General features: G+C 46.2%; 1 protein-coding gene across 2 annotated transcripts in view; it reads right to left on the bottom strand.

Annotated features, from left to right (window-relative positions):
- Positions 1–16,739, bottom strand: part of PLK4 (polo like kinase 4) — a 78,969-nt gene extending 62,230 nt beyond the window's left edge. The window contains exons 1-5 of one of the 2 annotated variants that reach the window (XM_075348760.1): positions 16,499–16,739; positions 14,901–14,996; positions 14,687–14,782; positions 14,479–14,593; positions 12,209–13,229 (exon numbers count right to left, since the gene is read on the bottom strand). In XM_075348760.1, the coding sequence (XP_075204875.1) occupies positions 12,209–13,229; positions 14,479–14,593; positions 14,687–14,782; positions 14,901–14,996; positions 16,499–16,528 (1,358 nt within the window). In that variant the 5' untranslated portion in view covers positions 16,529–16,739. Of the gene's footprint in view, positions 1–12,208; positions 13,230–14,478; positions 14,594–14,686; positions 14,783–14,900; positions 14,997–16,211; positions 16,417–16,498 lie in introns of those variants that run through there. The other variant, XM_075348751.1, reaches the window with a different exon arrangement.
- Positions 16,740–17,049: the final 310 nt, after the last annotated feature.

The raw sequence follows: 17,049 nt of genomic DNA on the forward strand, positions 1-17,049 counted from the left end.
ACCACAACTCTAAGCAAGGGGCCCCCTGTAGAAGCCGGGTAGCGAAACGTACGTCGGGAAAAGGACTGCAGCGGCATTTTGACATACTTACACCCAGTTAATCTATTGCTTAGAGTTGTGGTTAGCGGTCTCTATGTTTATGTGATCCCTTGTGGTGTGCCGAGGTGGACACCACGTGTCGACAGACACATGGTGGATCAACGTAGAGCACGCTATTATTGCAGTTTATGTTGTAGTGGATCCACCTTTAGTATGAGATCAGTACTGCAATCACAGCTCTTTAAGCCACTGGGTGGCAGCACATTATTTATTTATGGTGACCAATTGTGCACATTTACATCCTTTGTGGGCCATATATTACCAGTATAATGTTTCTGTTATGTTACATAAGGGGTATGTGCAATTTGATGCACTTGACACTTTCTATTTATAATCCTGATGGTTCAGAATAGTTATTTATCATAAGTATATTGGGTAATGCTCTACTGAGGCACAGGTCACTTTTATGTCCTATTTTTGGATTTTATTATGTGCAATATTATGATACTGCTTTGTCCTTTATTTTTTTGCTGCATTCATCTCTTTTATGTAAAATGCGTGTGGTTTGATTTTTCTCTCTAATAAACATTTATAAATTACTTCGGACTTTTGTACACCTTTTGGAAAAATATATCTATCTATTTTTTCCATTGATATTGTATTTGGGTAATGGGAGTGTCCCTGCATTAAATTGACCATTGTTTGTGTTGATGCATATGTTCACACACTGCATCTTTACTGCACCTTTTTCGAGTGGCCTCAAAAAATGCAGCTTGTGGCCCAAAAAAACGCAAGACGTTTTGCCGCGACTTTGTTAATGCGTTTTTTAAAGAAGAAACAAAATAGGATAGGATAATTGATAGCTAGGACAGATAGATATAGAATAGGCAGATAATAAACAGAACATATAGAATAGATAGAAAGAAATAACAGAATAGCTTGATAGAGGGATGGCTAGCTTGGCCAGTTTTTTTCTTTTTTGTAAAAAATGACTGGGTCCCCCATATTTTTCATATTCAGCACAGGAACAGCCTCAGCTGTAGCTGGAAACCCTCAGCTGTCTACTGTACCTTGGCTGGTTATGAAAACTAGAGGGGATCCCATGCCATTTTTTTTTAAATTAGATTTACTTCTAAAAAAAAAAAAAAAAACCTGGGGGGGGGGGGGGGGCTGATATTATTAGGGTGGGAAGGGCCATCGTTATTTGGCCCTTTCCAGCCTAACAATAGCGGCCAACAGCCGCTCCAGAAGTTGCGCATCCCATAAGATGTGCCAATTCTGACGCTGGACACTGCTCTTCCCGGTGCGGTGGAAATCGGGGTAATAAGGAGTTAATAACAGCCCACAGCTGCTACTAAGCTCTAGCTTAGGGATGGCTGCATCTATGAGACACTCCCCCATCATTAATCTGTAAGTGAAAGTAGACAAATCGCCAAAAAATTCCTTTATTTGAAAAAAAAAAAAAAAAAAAGCACCCTCTGGTCCCCACTGACTTTGAGAACCGGCATCTAGCCAGATACCAGGGATCAATCTCCCACCGACCCCAAGTAAGAGGGCGATGATTTATATGCTAGTCCTCCGAAACGCAGGTAAAAAAGGAGCAAAAAGAATTGACAAGCTGCATCTTAAAAAATGCAGCCAAGATGCAGCCAAAAAAAAGATGCACCGTGCGGACAGCAAAATAGAAGTCTCAATCTTTGCTGGGAGAAGGAAACGCATGCATTTAGCTGCATCTTTGGGATGTCAAAAAAATGCACCAAAAAACGCAGTAAAAGATGCAGCATGTGAACATAGCCTTACATGTCGACAGAACACAATTATTCAAAAATAAACCTCTTTGCTGACATTTCAATGTCTCCATATAAATAACTAACTCAAAGTGAAGGGGTTCCCACAAGAATCAGGGCACAATAGGTTACCTACTAAAAAGTATACCTTATCAAAGAGGTGTTAAGATACAGAAATACAACAAAACAAAAAGCAAAATGTCCAGATATGTAGTCACACTGTGGCAGGTAAAATGCCATAGCATTCTGGTGGTTAAAAGAATAAAAAAAATGTAATATTTACAACAGCTGATCTGAAAGAGAAAATCATAGAGAAACTGAATACCATGAACCCCAGAGACAGATTGCCAAGGCTCAGCAGAGAAATACCACCAGAAAGTATGCTAGAAGACGCCAATAGAGCACTCGCATCAATACCTACCACCACCATAACAAACTAAAACTGATCTATGCCACTGCCTCAGTAATTCTGGAAATGCTTGGCTATACTAACAAGAACAATAGAAGCACGTGCCCACCATGGAAAAGAAGACTGGAGGCAAAAATCAAGGTGACAAGAAGAGAAGTCAGCCAACTAACAGAAGCACAGAAGGGTGTAAAGATCAAGAATAAGACCAAGCTGAACAAGTACAAAGGCCTGACTCCATCTGAAGCCCTAGAGACTGCAAAACAAAGGCTTACAGCACTGGCTGCAAGACTAGGGAGATACACTAGAGAAGCTGAGGCCAAGAGGATAAATGCCCTGTTCTCCAAAGAACCATCCAAGGTGTATTCCCAGCTGCAGAATAAAGGCACAGTAGCAGCAATTCCACCGATAGAGACTGAACAATACTGGAAGGACATATGGGAGGAGGAAAAAAAACACACAACACCGCTGCAAAGTGGCTGCAAGATCTGAGCATGAAACACAATAACCACCCAGAACAAGAACCAGTCACCATCACAGAAGTAGACATCCAAAATTGCATCAAGAACATGGAAGAGCTGGACAGCACCTGGCCCAGACATGATCCACACCTACTGGCTAAAGAAATTGACAGCAGTACATGAACGGCTGGCAAAACAGATGAACCAACGGCTAGAAGCAGGCCACCACCCAGCTTGGCTAACACAAGGAAGAACAGTGCTGATCATGAAGGACCCTTGTAAAGGATCAATTCCATCCAACTATCGCCTAATAACCTGCCTCACAACGACATGGAAACTCCTGTCAGGCATCATAGCCACCAAGCTACAGAACCATATGAATCAGTACATGAATCCAGCTCAGAAAGGCATTGGGAACAACACCAGAGGCTCTAAGCACCAGCTGCTAGTGGATAGAGCAGTCGCTCAAGACTCAAGATCCAGACAGACCAATCTCAGCACAGCCTGGATTGACTATAGGAAAGCCTATGACTCAATGCCACACACATGGATCTGTGAATACTTGGCTCTCTACAATGTCAATAGGAAATTAAGAACCTTCCTCAGTACCTCAATGGGGCTATGAAGGACAACACTGGAAGTCAACTCAAGGCAACTAGCACAAGTGTCCATCAAATGTGGCATATACTAAGGTGATGCACTATCCCCATTGCTGTTCTGCATAGGCTTAAATCCCCTTAGTCAGATAATAACAGAGTCTGGCTATGGATACAAGTTCAAGAGTGGAAGCATCATCAGCCACCTACTCTACATGGATGACATCAAGCTGTATGCGAAAAATGAACGAGACATCAGTTCACTGATCCACCTGACCAGGATATACAGCGAAGACATCGGGATGTCCTTCGGACTAAAGAAGTGTGGCCGGCTGGTCATAAAGAGAGGCAAGGTAGTAAAGACTGATGGAGTAGAACTACCGACAGGGCACATAGCAGATGTACAAACCAGCTACAAGTACCTTGGCATCCCACAGGGATACGGTAACCACGATGAGGAGGCAAGGAAAGCAGCAACATCCAAATACCATAAAAGGGTAAGACAGGTCCTAAAGAGCCAGCTCAATGGGAAGAATAAGATCTGCGCCATCAATACATACGCTCTGTCAGTTATCAGATACCCTGCTGGCATAGTGTGCTGGCCAAAAGAAGAAATGGAAGCTGCAGATGTGAAGACCCGGAAGCACCTCACAATGCATGGTGGTCTCCACCCCAAGTCAAACACCCAAAGATTGTATACCAACAGAAAGGAGGGTGGTCGAGGCTTGATAGGTGTCCAAGCCACCATCATGGATGAAACAAGAAGTATACAGGAATACATCAGAAAAATGGCACCAAAAGATGAAATGCTGAAGAAGAGCCTAAGACAGCAACAACAACAGTCCGGGAAGGAAGAACAAGAACATGAAGTGCCATGGCAAGACAAGCCGCTGCATAGGATGTAACATAGACAGATAATGGAGGTGGCAGACATGAAGAAATCCTACCAATGGCTGGAGAAAGCTGGACTCCAGGACAGCACAGAGGCACTAATCATAGCAGCACAAGAGCAGGCGCTAAGTACCAGATCCATAGAAGCAGGGATCTACCACACAAGACAAGACCCAAGGTGTAGACTATGTAAAGAAACCACGGAAACAATCCAACATATAGTGGCAGGATGCAAAATGCAAGCAGGAACAGTGTACACCAAACGCCACAACCAAGTAGCGGGAATTGTATACAGGAATATCTGTACAGTGTATGGGCTAAGTCCCCCTACGTCCAGGTGGGAGACCCCAGAAAACGTGGTGGAGAATGAAAGGGCTAAAATCCTGTGGGACTTCAAGATCCAGATGGATAAGCAAGTGGTAGCTAACCAACCAGATATCGTGATAGTAGACAAGGGTCAGAAGACAGCAATGATAATAGATGTGGCAGTGCCTAATGACAGTAACATCAGAAAGAAGGAATATGAGAAGCTGGAGAAATACCAGGGCCTTAAAGAACAACTGGAGAAGATGTGGAAGGTGAAGGTACCAGTGATTCCAGTGGTGATAGGAGCACTTGGAGCAGTGACCCCTAAGTTGGAAAAATGGCTGCAACAGATCCCAGGAGCAACATCTGAGCTCTCTGTCCAGAAAAGCGCAGTGCTGGGAACAACTAAGATCCTTTGCAGAACCTTCAAACTCCCAGGCCTCTGGTAGAGGACCCGAGAATGAGGAAGGACAAATAACCACCCACAGGGGGTGAGAAGGTAATCTTCATAATATAATATAATATATGTGTATATGTATATGTATATGTATATGTATATGTATATGTATATGTATATGTATATGTGTGTGTGTGTGTGTGTGTGTGTGTGTGTGTGTATATAAATATATTATACACCTACATACATACATACATACAATCAGCATAAGATAGTATTAATATACCAGAGTGTGCCCAGTAAGTATGCCCAGTTTAGAGAGAGGAACAAGCCTATATGGAGTCCCATGACCTGGCACTGGGACGGGAACCCATCTCCATGTACATTGTTTATGGATATGGAGTTGCTTATCCCAGGAGGTGGTGTTGTTGGACTAGTTCTCATGGTGCTGGTGTAGCTTCTGTAGTCTGAGCAATAAGCTCCTGGCACTAAAAAAAATCATTGCAAGTAAACAAGGTAAGTGACACCGATTAAATAGGTTTTAAAGGGAACCTGTAACCAGGGTTTTTAACACCTCATCTGAGAGCAGCATAATGCAGGGGCAGAGATCCTGATTCCAGCAGTGTGTCACTTACTGAGCTGCTTAGTGTAGTCTTGATAATATCACTGTTTAACCCCTTCACCCCCGGCCACTAAAACACCCTAATGACCGGGCCATTTTTTGCAATTCTGACCAGTGTCACTTTGACAGGTTATAACTCTGGAACGCTTCAACGGATCCTGGCGATTCTGAGATTGTTTTTTCGTGACATATTGTACGTCATGTCAGTTGTAAATTTAGGCCGATACTTTTTGCGTTTATTTGTGAAAATTTAGGAAATTGTGCGAAAATGTTGAAAATTTCGCAATTTTCAAACTTTGAAAATGTATGCCCATAAATCTGAGAGATATGTCACACAAAATAGTTACGAAATAACATTTCCCACTTGTGTACTTTACATCAGCGCAATTTTCGAAAGAAATTTTTTTTTCGTTAGGAAGTTAGAAGGGGTCAAAGTTCATCAGCAATTTCTAATTTTTCCAACAAAATTTACAAAATAATTTTTTTAGGGACCACATCACATTTGAAGTGACTTTGAGAGGCCGAGGTGACAGAAAATACCCAAAAGTGACCCCATTCTAAAAACTGCACCCCTCACACTGCTCAAAACCACTTCCAAGAAGTTTATTAACCCTTTAGGTGCTTCACAGGAACCAAAGCAATGTGGAAGGAAAAAATGAAAATTTTACTTTTTCACACAAAAATGTTGTTACTTTAGCCATAAAATTTTCATTTTTACAAGGGAGAAAAGAGAAAGTGCACCCTACAATTTATTCTGCATTTTCTCCTGAGTACGCAGATACCCCATATGAGGTAAAAATCAATTGTTGCACGGCAGAGGTCGAAAGGCAAGGAGCGCCATTTGAATTTTTGAATGCACAATTAGCTGCACTCATTAGCGGACGCCATGTCGGGTTTGAAGACCCCCTGAGGTGCCTAAACAATGGAGCTCCCCCACAAGTGACCCCATTTTGGAAACTAGAGCCCTCAAATAATTTTCTAGATGTTTGGTGAGCACTTTGAACACCTGGGGGCCCTCACAGAAGTTTATAACGTTGAGCCGTGAAAAGAAAAAAAAAATATTTTACCACAAAACTGTCAGGAAAAAATGCACCATAAAACGTATTGTGCAATTTCTCCTGAGTACGCAGATACCTCACATGTGGTGGAAAGTAATTGTTGGGCGCATGGCGTGGCTCAGAAGAGAAGGGCACCATTTGACAGCAAAATTGGTTGGAATCATTAGCGGACGCCATGTCACGTTTTTAGACCCCCCCTATGGTGCCTAAACAGTGGAGCTCCCCCACAAATTACCCCATTTTGGAACTAGACCCCTCAAGGAATTTATCTAGATGTTTAGTGAGCCCCTTGTACCCCCAGGTGCTCCACTGAAAGTTGATAACGTTGAACCGTGAAAAATTTTTTTTTTTTTTTTTTTTTAAATTTTTGCAGCAACAAGGTAGCTTTTTTTTTTTTTACAACGGTATCAGGAAAAAAATGCACCATAAAACGTATTGTGCAATTTTTCCCCGAGTACGCAGATACCTCATATGTGGTGGAAATCAATTGTTTGGGCGCATGGCGGGGCTCAGAAGACAAGGAACGCCATTTGACTTTTCAAACGCACAGACGCAGTGCACTGATCGGCCGCTGCAGGAGGCACGGTCGGATGAGATACAAAAAGCGCTGGGATACGGAAAAAAAACAAAAAAAGTCACGCCAAAAATTGAGCAGGGATGCTGATCCGCGCTCAGCGGGACGCACGGACAGATGCGATACAAAAAGCATCGGGGATACGGAAAAAAAAGTATCGCATCTGTCCGTGCGTCCCGCCGAGCGCTGATCAGGGATGCAGATAACGTATCTGCATCCGTGGTCAGTTTTCGGCGGGACTTTTTTTTCCCGTATCCCCGACGCTTTTTGTATCGCATCAGTCCGTGCGTCCCGCCGAGCGCTGTTCAGGGATGCACATAACGGATCGGCATCCCTGCTCAATTTTTGGCGTGACAAAAAGCATCGGGGATACGGAAAAAAAAGTCACGCCAAAAATTGAGCAGGGATGCCAATCCGTTATGTGCATCCCTGATCAGCGCTCGGCGGGACGCACGGACTGATGCGATACAAAAAGCATCTGGGATACGGAAAAAAAAGTATCGCATCAGTCCGTGCGTCCCGCCGAGCGCTGATCAGGGATGCACATAACGGATTGGCATCCCTGCTCAATTTTTGGCGTGACTTTTTTTTCCGTATCCCCGATGCTTTTTGTCACGCCAAAAATTGAGCAGGGATGCCGATCCGTTATGTGCATCCCTGAACAGCGCTCGGCGGGACGCACGGACTGATGCGATACAAAAAGCGTCGGGGATACGGGAAAAAAAAAGTCCCGCCGAAAACTGACCACGGATGCAGATACGTTATCTGCATCCCTGATCAGCGCTCGGCGGGACGCACGAGGTGTAAAAATGGACAGGGGATAGAGGAAAAAAAGAAAAAAAAAAAAAAAAAAAGTTATACTCACAGTACCCAGAGGAGTAGCAGGAGGAACAGAAGGCAAGCGAGATAGACAGCTGTACAGGAGCCGCAGGCAGGAAGTTGGACAGCTCAGCAGAAGACCCAGGAAGAAGGACCCAGCGATGGAGGCAGATGTGATTGGCCGGTGAAGACAGGTAAGAGGACGTCGGGGGGACAGCAGAGGGGGGGGGCAGCAGAGGGGGAGAGCAGAGGGGGAGGGGGAGAGCAGAGGGGGAGGGAGATACCGGAGGAGCTGCAGAATAGAGATCACGGGGGAGGCCGGCAGATCGGGATGTCGGGGGCCAGATTGGGATGTCGGGGCAGATCGCAGGGGGGCACGGGCAGGGGCCATTACGGGAGCGTGCAGGAGCAAATCACAAGAGCGCGCAGACGCTGCAAGGAGAGCAGAGGAGGAGGGAGATACCAGAGGAGCTGCAGAATAGAGATGTCGGGGGGGGCAGATCGGGATGTCGGGGGGGCAGATCGGGATGTCGGGGGGGCAGATCGCAGGGGGGCACGAGCAGTGGCCATTACGGAAGCGCGCAGGGGCTGCAAGGTGAGCACAATACTCACCGCTCCTGCTCCGTGACAGCAGCGGCGGTGGTGTGGTACCACTAGTACCAGCCAGTGCTGCACGCTGCAGACATGTTGGGGGAGGGTCCCCAGCCCAGCACAGGCCTGGGGAGGGCGGCCACCGGCAGATCAGACCGCCCCACTGCACACTGATTGGAGCGATTGCGCGTCATAGCACGATCGCTCCAATCAGTGCTGCAGGGGCTGGGGGCGGCATGTTTGAGATCCACCTATGATCTGCTGTACCTGCTACAGCATATCATAGCCGGATCTTACAGTATCGCACTATTTCCGGCAATATTTTTACCGAAATTAGTGCGAAAGATGTGGTTGGCGGTTCAGATTTGAACAGCCAATCACATCGATCGTCGATGGGGGGTGGCGATGCCACCTCCCCTGGGGTGAAGCAAAGGTCCCCTGCTGTAAGAAACAGCAGGGGACATCATTTGAAAGCCGGTGCTATGGCCACGGGAATCAAATGAAGTTTAGGCAGTAAAATTACGTCCCTGGTCGTTAAGTCACGTTAAAATAGGACGTAATTTTACTGCCCGCGGTCGTGAAGGGGTTAATCAGCAGTAGATCATCATTAGAGGACTACTTGGCCTGCTGCCAAGTAGTCCAGCATTTTCATGATCTCTGTATAACTGCTGGATCTGCAACAGAAAAAAACAGTGATTTAATCAAAATGACCGCAAACAGCTCAGTAAGTGACATTGCTGGAATCAGGGTCTCTGTCTCTACATTATTCTTCTCTCAAATGGGGAAGCAAAAACTTGCTGACAGATTCCCTTTAGGCTATGTGCGCACGTTGCGTACTAGCCCTGCAGAAATTTCTGCAGCGATCTGAAGAGCACACGTGCGCTTCAAATCGCTGCAGAAAATGTCCGTAGAAAAAAAAAAAAAAAAAAAGCAGATTCCATGCGCTCTGACTGCAGCTCCTGCCATAGACAGAGCGGGAGCTGCCGGCAAAGCGCACGGAAGAAGTGACATGTCACTTCTTGAACGCAGCGCTTCGGGCAGCAGCCGAAGCGCTGCGCTCTAAGACGGCACGTGCGCACGGCCCCTGCACAATCTCCATAGATTGCAGGGGACGCAGGACGCATGCAGTTACGCTGCGCTACAAAGCACAGCGTAACTGCATGAATTACGCACACGTGCGCACATAGCCTTATGCTGCCTATGTCTGTGTAATTCATAGATGTGTAGTCTAGTGTGACAGAAAGAGAGCTCCTATGTGGGAAACCCAACTATACTGAAGCCACATACTCCCAACAAATGGCTCCCTAATAACTGTAATTAGGTGACATCAATGTGAGGTTATGAGCTCATGCCGACGTCTGTGCAAATCATTCTGATCATGGACTGCAATGCAGACAGACCATGACTTTCCAGATCAGAGTGTCAAAGCATCATAGAAATATATGAAGTTGTCACGCTTCAGTCGAGAGATCCGTGGCCAGTGCGTGCACTGCGAGCAGACAGACTTGCACGGACGTCGGCATGAGCTCGAAAGGTAAGCATCTTGTTCTCCCCAGATTCCTACCCCTCTAGAGCAAACGTTCTGCTGCGTTCTTCAGTAGCACTATTGTCTATTGTTAAAGAGCCCCTCTGCCAAGTGACGCCAAGAGAAGAAAGACTTTGGAAACGAATAAACACCGCAATAGCTTGGTATCTGGGTGCCACGCAGACTAGTTATAACAGCCCGGGACAATAAACAAAACCAAACTACAGGGGCACACACAGCATTGCAATATTTCAGGCCCATGTCCATTACAATAAAACCAACACAATTACATTTTCTATTTAGCAAGAAAGAAATCCTACAGAAAATTTACCTTTGCAAACCTGCGGAGCACCATAAAGTCATGCTGCCGTCAGGAAAATGGAAATCTAAATGAGATATGAATTTCTACCCAAACATCAAGAGCGTTAGTGAATTCCCCGGGGGAGGCTTCAACCATCTGCAGAAGATACCCATTACCTGTCCACAGGGGACTCCACCACCTGCATACACCTCTACACCATAGCTCCATGTACAGCAGGGTTTATCACTTATCTGTAGGGGCATGCCTTCTAAAAAAAGGATTGACTACCACTAATCTGCTCCAGTGCACAATGAATCCATTCCTCTTCTTTACCAATCCTTAAACGGGTCATCCCATGAAAAAGGTCATTTTAATCAATAGAATAAATCTACATAATTAAAGGCGTTAAAAGAAGAAAAAAAAAAAAAAGGCAGCGAGAGAGGCCAGAGAAGTGGCTGTGATCCCATGCTATCCTGTTTGTATACTCTTTTGCTTCCTGCCCTGCCCAGGAGCTGTGGTATGATCAGAGCATGTCCCTGTACGGTCAGACACAGCCGTTACACAGTACATAGACACATTTTTTTTTTTTTTAATACACATCCAATTGTGGATCTATTGATGAAAATGAACTTCAAAATAAACTGTGGGAAAACCCCTTTAAAATTCTGTGGCAGAGAAATCCCTTTTTCCATTTTTTCTTCTAACGATCAGCAAGTGCTGGGGGCTTAGATATATACTTCTAGCTCTCCGGTCTCGCTCGCTTGCCTGCCTCCTGTCACTGTCTGACAGGTCACACTTTTCTGTGACTGGCTATCCCACAAGAGATCTAGTGTAAGCACCATCATTCTCAGGGGTGGCGCATGCTAAGATCGATAGAGCGGCTCTGCTAACGTCACCAGGACCTTACTGCGCATGTGTGTGAGGTCTGGGACAGGGCAGCAGATCATACAGAAAAATGAAATGTCTGCCAGAGAGATCGGAGAGCTGTAAGTGTAAGGCAATGCCTCCTGCACTTGTGGCTCATTAGTAGAAAAATTGGAATAGGGATTTCTGAGTGATGGAATAGAGTATAGAAGAAGCAAAGATATGGGTTTAATCTGAATTACAGCTAATAGATATCAGCTTTGGGTCCGACAGGTCCCCTTTAATACTGCTCTTTAAAAGGGAATCTGTCAAAGTTTTTGCTACTTCATCTAAGAGCAGCATGATGCAGGCACAGAGACCCTGAATCCAAGAATGTATCACTTAGATTACTATGTGCAGCGGTTCTGACACAGTGTTTAGATTTAGCAATGCAGCAGGGTTGGAAAAAGCTGCCCCTGGCCACACCAGGCTATGTATACAAAGTCTATAGACTGAGTTGCTAATCACAAGGGGGGGCGGAGTCTGAAAACTTGGCACAGCCCGCTAGTCACAGCAATAATAATGTCCTAATGATAAAACACTCCGTTTAAGTAAACAGCACAGGAGGTGACATGTGACAAATAGTTCAAGTCTGTGTTTTAAATCCTACATCATGCTGCCCTGAGATTACATAGCAAAAACATATTGACTAATTTGTTTTAAGGCCACTAAACCTAGGACTGGGACATTTAGCCCTAATACAGGTACAAAGATGTGACCCTATTACATTTGCATAACACTGGCCTAAAGCAACTGTATTTAGAGGAATTATCCTCTAAAAAATGCCTTCTCGTGATCAATGAGACATCAAGGGAGGAGGGCTTCAACCATGTAATTACAGTGCTGGTCACATCTCTATGTATAAACCTATGAAAAGCTTTAGATTAGTTGTTACATACATGAACAAAAAAAATTAAATACACTTTACTTACGGAGTTTTCTCTTTTACCGGGGGAGAGGTAAGTCTATCCAAAGAGCCATGCGCAGCTTTTTCTGTAAACATCTGGGGTATATCGCCATAACTGTTAGCAGGAGAAGACGTCGACGTCCGGTACCCACTCATCTGACCGGCTTTATTCAATGTTTCCACAGAGTGACATCTGTCCACAAAGCTGTTTGGTTTACTGTGTGTTTGGCTATGAGAGGCACCTGTCCTGTCAGAAGAATGAGCCCTGCGGAGATAGCGGGAATGTGGCCTGTCTTCACTGGCAACTGCTTTTCTCCCCCTCTTGTCAGAAGAGCCATTTTCCTCTCTCTGACAATTGTGAAAGCTTCCACCATCCATCGACAGCAGTTCATTTGGTTGTCTATCCTTGAACTGAAAGACATTCATTTTGCTGGGAAGTGAAGGTCCTGATAAAATCCTTTTCTCTTGTAGGCGCCCACTAACGCTAACCCCAGAAGAACCAGTAAATGCTGTAGAAATAGTAGCATGGCCACTGTCGATGGAGTCTTCAACAGCTCCCATATCATCGCAGGTGGAAGAATACCCGGTCATGAAAGGGTGGTCCAGCACAGATGACAGACTTAACCGATCTGCAGGGTTTTTACGCAACAACTGAAAAATCAGTTCCTTAGCCTCCCTGGATATAAAATTGGGCATTTCATAGTCTGCCAAAACGATCTTATTTAATGTGTTCTTCACAGTATCTGTGTCGAAGGGAGGTCTCCCCACAAGAAAAGTATACAACATGCAGCCCAAAGACCACACATCGGATTCAAGGCCATGAGCGCTCCGGGTGGCTATTTCAGGAGCTATGTAGTTTGGTGTGCCGCACATTGTGAAGTGCTTCTCGTTTGGCAATTTCAACTGAGCTGCCAGGCCAAAGTCTGCAATCTTAATGTTCATGTCACTGGAGAGCAGGAGGTTGGAAAGAGTCAGATCCCGGTGCAGAATGCCATGACAATGCAGATACAGCATCCCCTTCACTATCTGTTCCATGAAGTGACGTGCTGCGGGGAAAGAAAAAAAAAAAATACACTAGTAATAAATGCAAAAAAAATAAATAAAATAATTATAGATAGATAGATAGACAAAAATGGAAAGTGCTAGGGCTTCCACTGTGAATTCTGGTTGTACAAAAATCACCCGTTAAGGCTAGATTCATACAACGGTGTGTTCCCATCCAGGAGAAACAGACTGATTGTTTCCTTAGATGTCATCTTAGTTGCTCCAGTTTTTGTAACAAGCCTATAAAAAACCTGTTTGAACGCTACATGTTATTATTCAACTTTATCTCCAAGTAAGGCTGCTTTCACACATCCGGTTTTTGCTTAGCGGCACAATACGGCGGTTTGCAGAAAAAACAAACTTTTTTTGCCGCCGCTTGCGGTTTTTCCGCATGGACTTACATTAGCGCCGTATTGTGCCGCATGGCCTTGCGTTGCGTTTGTTTTTTGCCGGATGCGGCATATTTAGCCAATGCGGCGGCGGCCGGATGGAACGTTGCCTGGCATGTTTTTTTGTGCGGCGAAAAAAAAAAAGCATCGCGCCAGATCCGACGCAATTTACAATGCAAGCCTATGGACGCCGGATGCGGCGTCCTGCGGCAAAAACCGTATCCGGCGGCCGGATGCGTTTTTTTGCAGTGCACATGCTCAGTATCAAGCCGCATCCGTCAAAAAACGGACGGGCCGCATGGAAAAACTTATGCAACGGATCAGTTTTTTTCGCCGCATCTGTTGCATAGGTTTTTGAGCCGGATTTAGCCGCACTGCAAAAAAACGGATGTGTGAAAGCAGCCTAACAGATCAATGTCTCTTGGAACCCCATAGACTTGGATGGCCGAGTCTGATCTGCACATCAGATCACAATAAATCATTTTCTGAGTCTCACAGATCTCACTCTCGATATGTGATTACATCCATTCTAGGTGTGCGAGGAAAACTAAATAAAACAGATCATGTGTCACATAGATGTGTGAATGTAGCCTAAAGGAATTAGACAAGGAAAATCAGGATCCACGGGATAAGTTATCACTAGAGGCACCACTAACAACTAAAATATGGGACTGATGACAGCAGCGCCGCACAGACCCTATTGATTTTTGCCATTGTGACTTGCATTTTACCGGAACTATAAGAGATGCATGGGTTTGGACGGAGCCTAAATTGGGGCTCTGGCCTATTGGTGTATAATACAATTTATCGTATATAATGTACAGCGCCTATGACCATATATCACAGACCACTTTACACTTACCTTCTTTTTCAGTAAATGGTTTTTTTCTGTTCTTTAGACATCGGTTCATCTCTCCATTGTGACACATCTCTAATATCAGGTACACATAATTGCTGTCCTCAAAATAGTTGTACAGCTAAAAACCAGGGGAAAAAAAAAAAAACTAATAAAGTGGATGAAATGTTCTAAAGTGTTTGGAAAACCCCAACTCCAGAGCACAATCTCTTACCTCCAGGATAGACGGATGTTTCAGCTGGCAGTGGATCTCCACCTCATTGCGCACCCTCTGCACCATGCCAACCCTCTGCATCGCCTTTTTATCAATCTATAGTAGAAAAATAGGCATCCAAGTAAAACGTTATGCACAAATCAGATTAGGGTGATAGGAGAAAAGGAAAGAAACTCCAAATGCATAGAACATTAGACATTTACATGGGACTTACCATTTTGATAGCAACCTCGATGCCAGTATTTATGGACTGTGCCCTGTAAACGCAGGCAAAGGAGCCTTTTCCCAGGAGGTTGAGGACCTTGAAGTCCTTGAGAGAAAAAAAAAACAAAAAACATAAAAAGGATCAATCACCCAGTGAAGAGGGTAGAAGGTACTGGAATGTGATGCACGATCAGACGGAGGGGTTTAACTAGAATCGAGAATCTCCTGCACAGGGCCCATTTCTACCACCAGATGAGGAGTTGAGCAGAGCCCCCCCCTATACTGTCCTGCACAGAGCCCCCTATACTGTCCTGCACAGAGCCCTAAAGTTCAGGGGCCACTTCTAGCTCCAGATAAGAAGGAGTTGAGCACAGAGCACCCCCTTTACTGTCCTGCACAGGGTCCTCTTCTCTCTGTGCCCATCAATGGAGCTGTTGGGCTGTAGCCCCCTATACTGTCCTGCACAGGGTCCTCTTCTCTATCAGTGGAGCTGTTGGGCTGTAGCCCCCTATACTATCCTGCACAGGGCCCTCTTCTCTCTGTGCCCATCAGAGGAGCTGTTGGGCTGTAGCCCCCTATACTGTCCTGCACAGGGTCCTCTTCTCTATCAGTGGAGCTGTTGGGCTGTAACCCCCTATACTATCCTGCACAGGGTCCTCTTCTCTATCAGTGGAGCTGTAGCCCCCTATACTATCCTGCACAGGGTCCTCTTCTCTATCAGTGGAGCTGTTGGGCTGTAGCCCCCCTATACTGTCCTGCACAGGGTCCTCTTCTCTATCAGTGGAGCTGTTGGGCTGTAGCCCCCTATACTATCCTGCACAGGGTCCTCTTCTCTATCAGTGGAGCTGTTGGGCTGTAGCCCCCCTATACTGTCCTGCACAGGGTCCTCTTCTCTATCAGTGGAGCTGTTGGGCTGTAACCCCCTATACTATCCTGCACAGGGTCCTCTTCTCTATCAGTGGAGCTGTTGGGCTGTAGCCCCCTATACTATCCTGCACAGGGTCCTCTTCTCTATCAGAGGAGCTGTTGGGCTGTAGTCCCCTATACTGTCCTACACAGGGTCCTCTTCTCTCTGTCAGTGGAGCTGTTTGGCTGTAGCCCCCTATATTGTCCTACACAGGGTCCTCTTCTCTCTATCAGAGGGGCTGTAGCCCCCTATACTGTCCTGCACAGGGCCCTCTTCTCTATCAGAGGGGCTGTAGTCCCCTATACTGTCCTGCACAGGGCCCTCTATCCTGCGTCTGGCAGTGGAGCTGCCATCACCAGTCCACCGCTATGACAGGCCGTACAGCTGCGGACCCCGGAGCTCCGGCCCCAGTACCTCGATGCTGTTCTCCCCCTGCAGCAGCGCTTTGCAGCCCCCTCCGTCCTGCTGGTCACCGGCTCCCTCTGGGGACTGCTCCCTGGAGGTGAGGTTGGGGAACAGGAAGCCGAGCACCCGCTCCAGCATGGTGTCAGCAGCAGTGTGCACACACTAGTGAGGGAGCAGCACCGCATCCCGGGCTCTTCCCGCTGCCCCAACTGACAGCACAACATGCCAGCCCCCGGGGACGCCATCGTAACCACAGCTCCCTGCCACCATAGCAACCGCTCCCTGCCAGCGCCCACCTCTATCCTCCCGCCTATGCTGCTCGCCATGGCTCATCCTCGCTGGCTCACTGCACGACCCGGGACTGTGGCGGCGACCGGAGGACGTCAGAGGGGAAGCGCGGGGCTCTCGGTTCCATTCCCACACATAAAAGTTGTTGTTTGAAAAATTCCGCCCGTTATAGTCACGTGATGCGCCGGAGGTGACGTCAGATGAAGCGCCCGCGCTGCCTGTGCTTGTGAGGCGCTCACTGTCCGTTGTCAATAAAGTTTTAGATCTGTGACTGGAAAAAGTTTGTTTCCGCGGCTGCTTTGCTTCAGCTGTCTCCGTGAGAGGATTGCTCGTCATAGTGTCCCGGGGGCCGCACGGTCCGCCATTATCCACCCGGGACATGAGGACGCCAGTGGGAAGTTCTGTGTGTGGAGGAACTGCGGATGTACCTCAGCGGGGATGGACGGCTGTGATGTGCCGGGTGATACAGCAGATGGCGCTGCGTCAGCCTCATAGTGTGGGTGGGTGTGTGTGTGTATATATATATATATATATATATATATATATATATATATATATA

Source organism: Anomaloglossus baeobatrachus, chromosome 1, assembly GCF_048569485.1.
Source record: "Anomaloglossus baeobatrachus isolate aAnoBae1 chromosome 1, aAnoBae1.hap1, whole genome shotgun sequence".
Classification (NCBI taxonomy): domain Eukaryota; kingdom Metazoa; phylum Chordata; class Amphibia; order Anura; family Aromobatidae; genus Anomaloglossus; species Anomaloglossus baeobatrachus.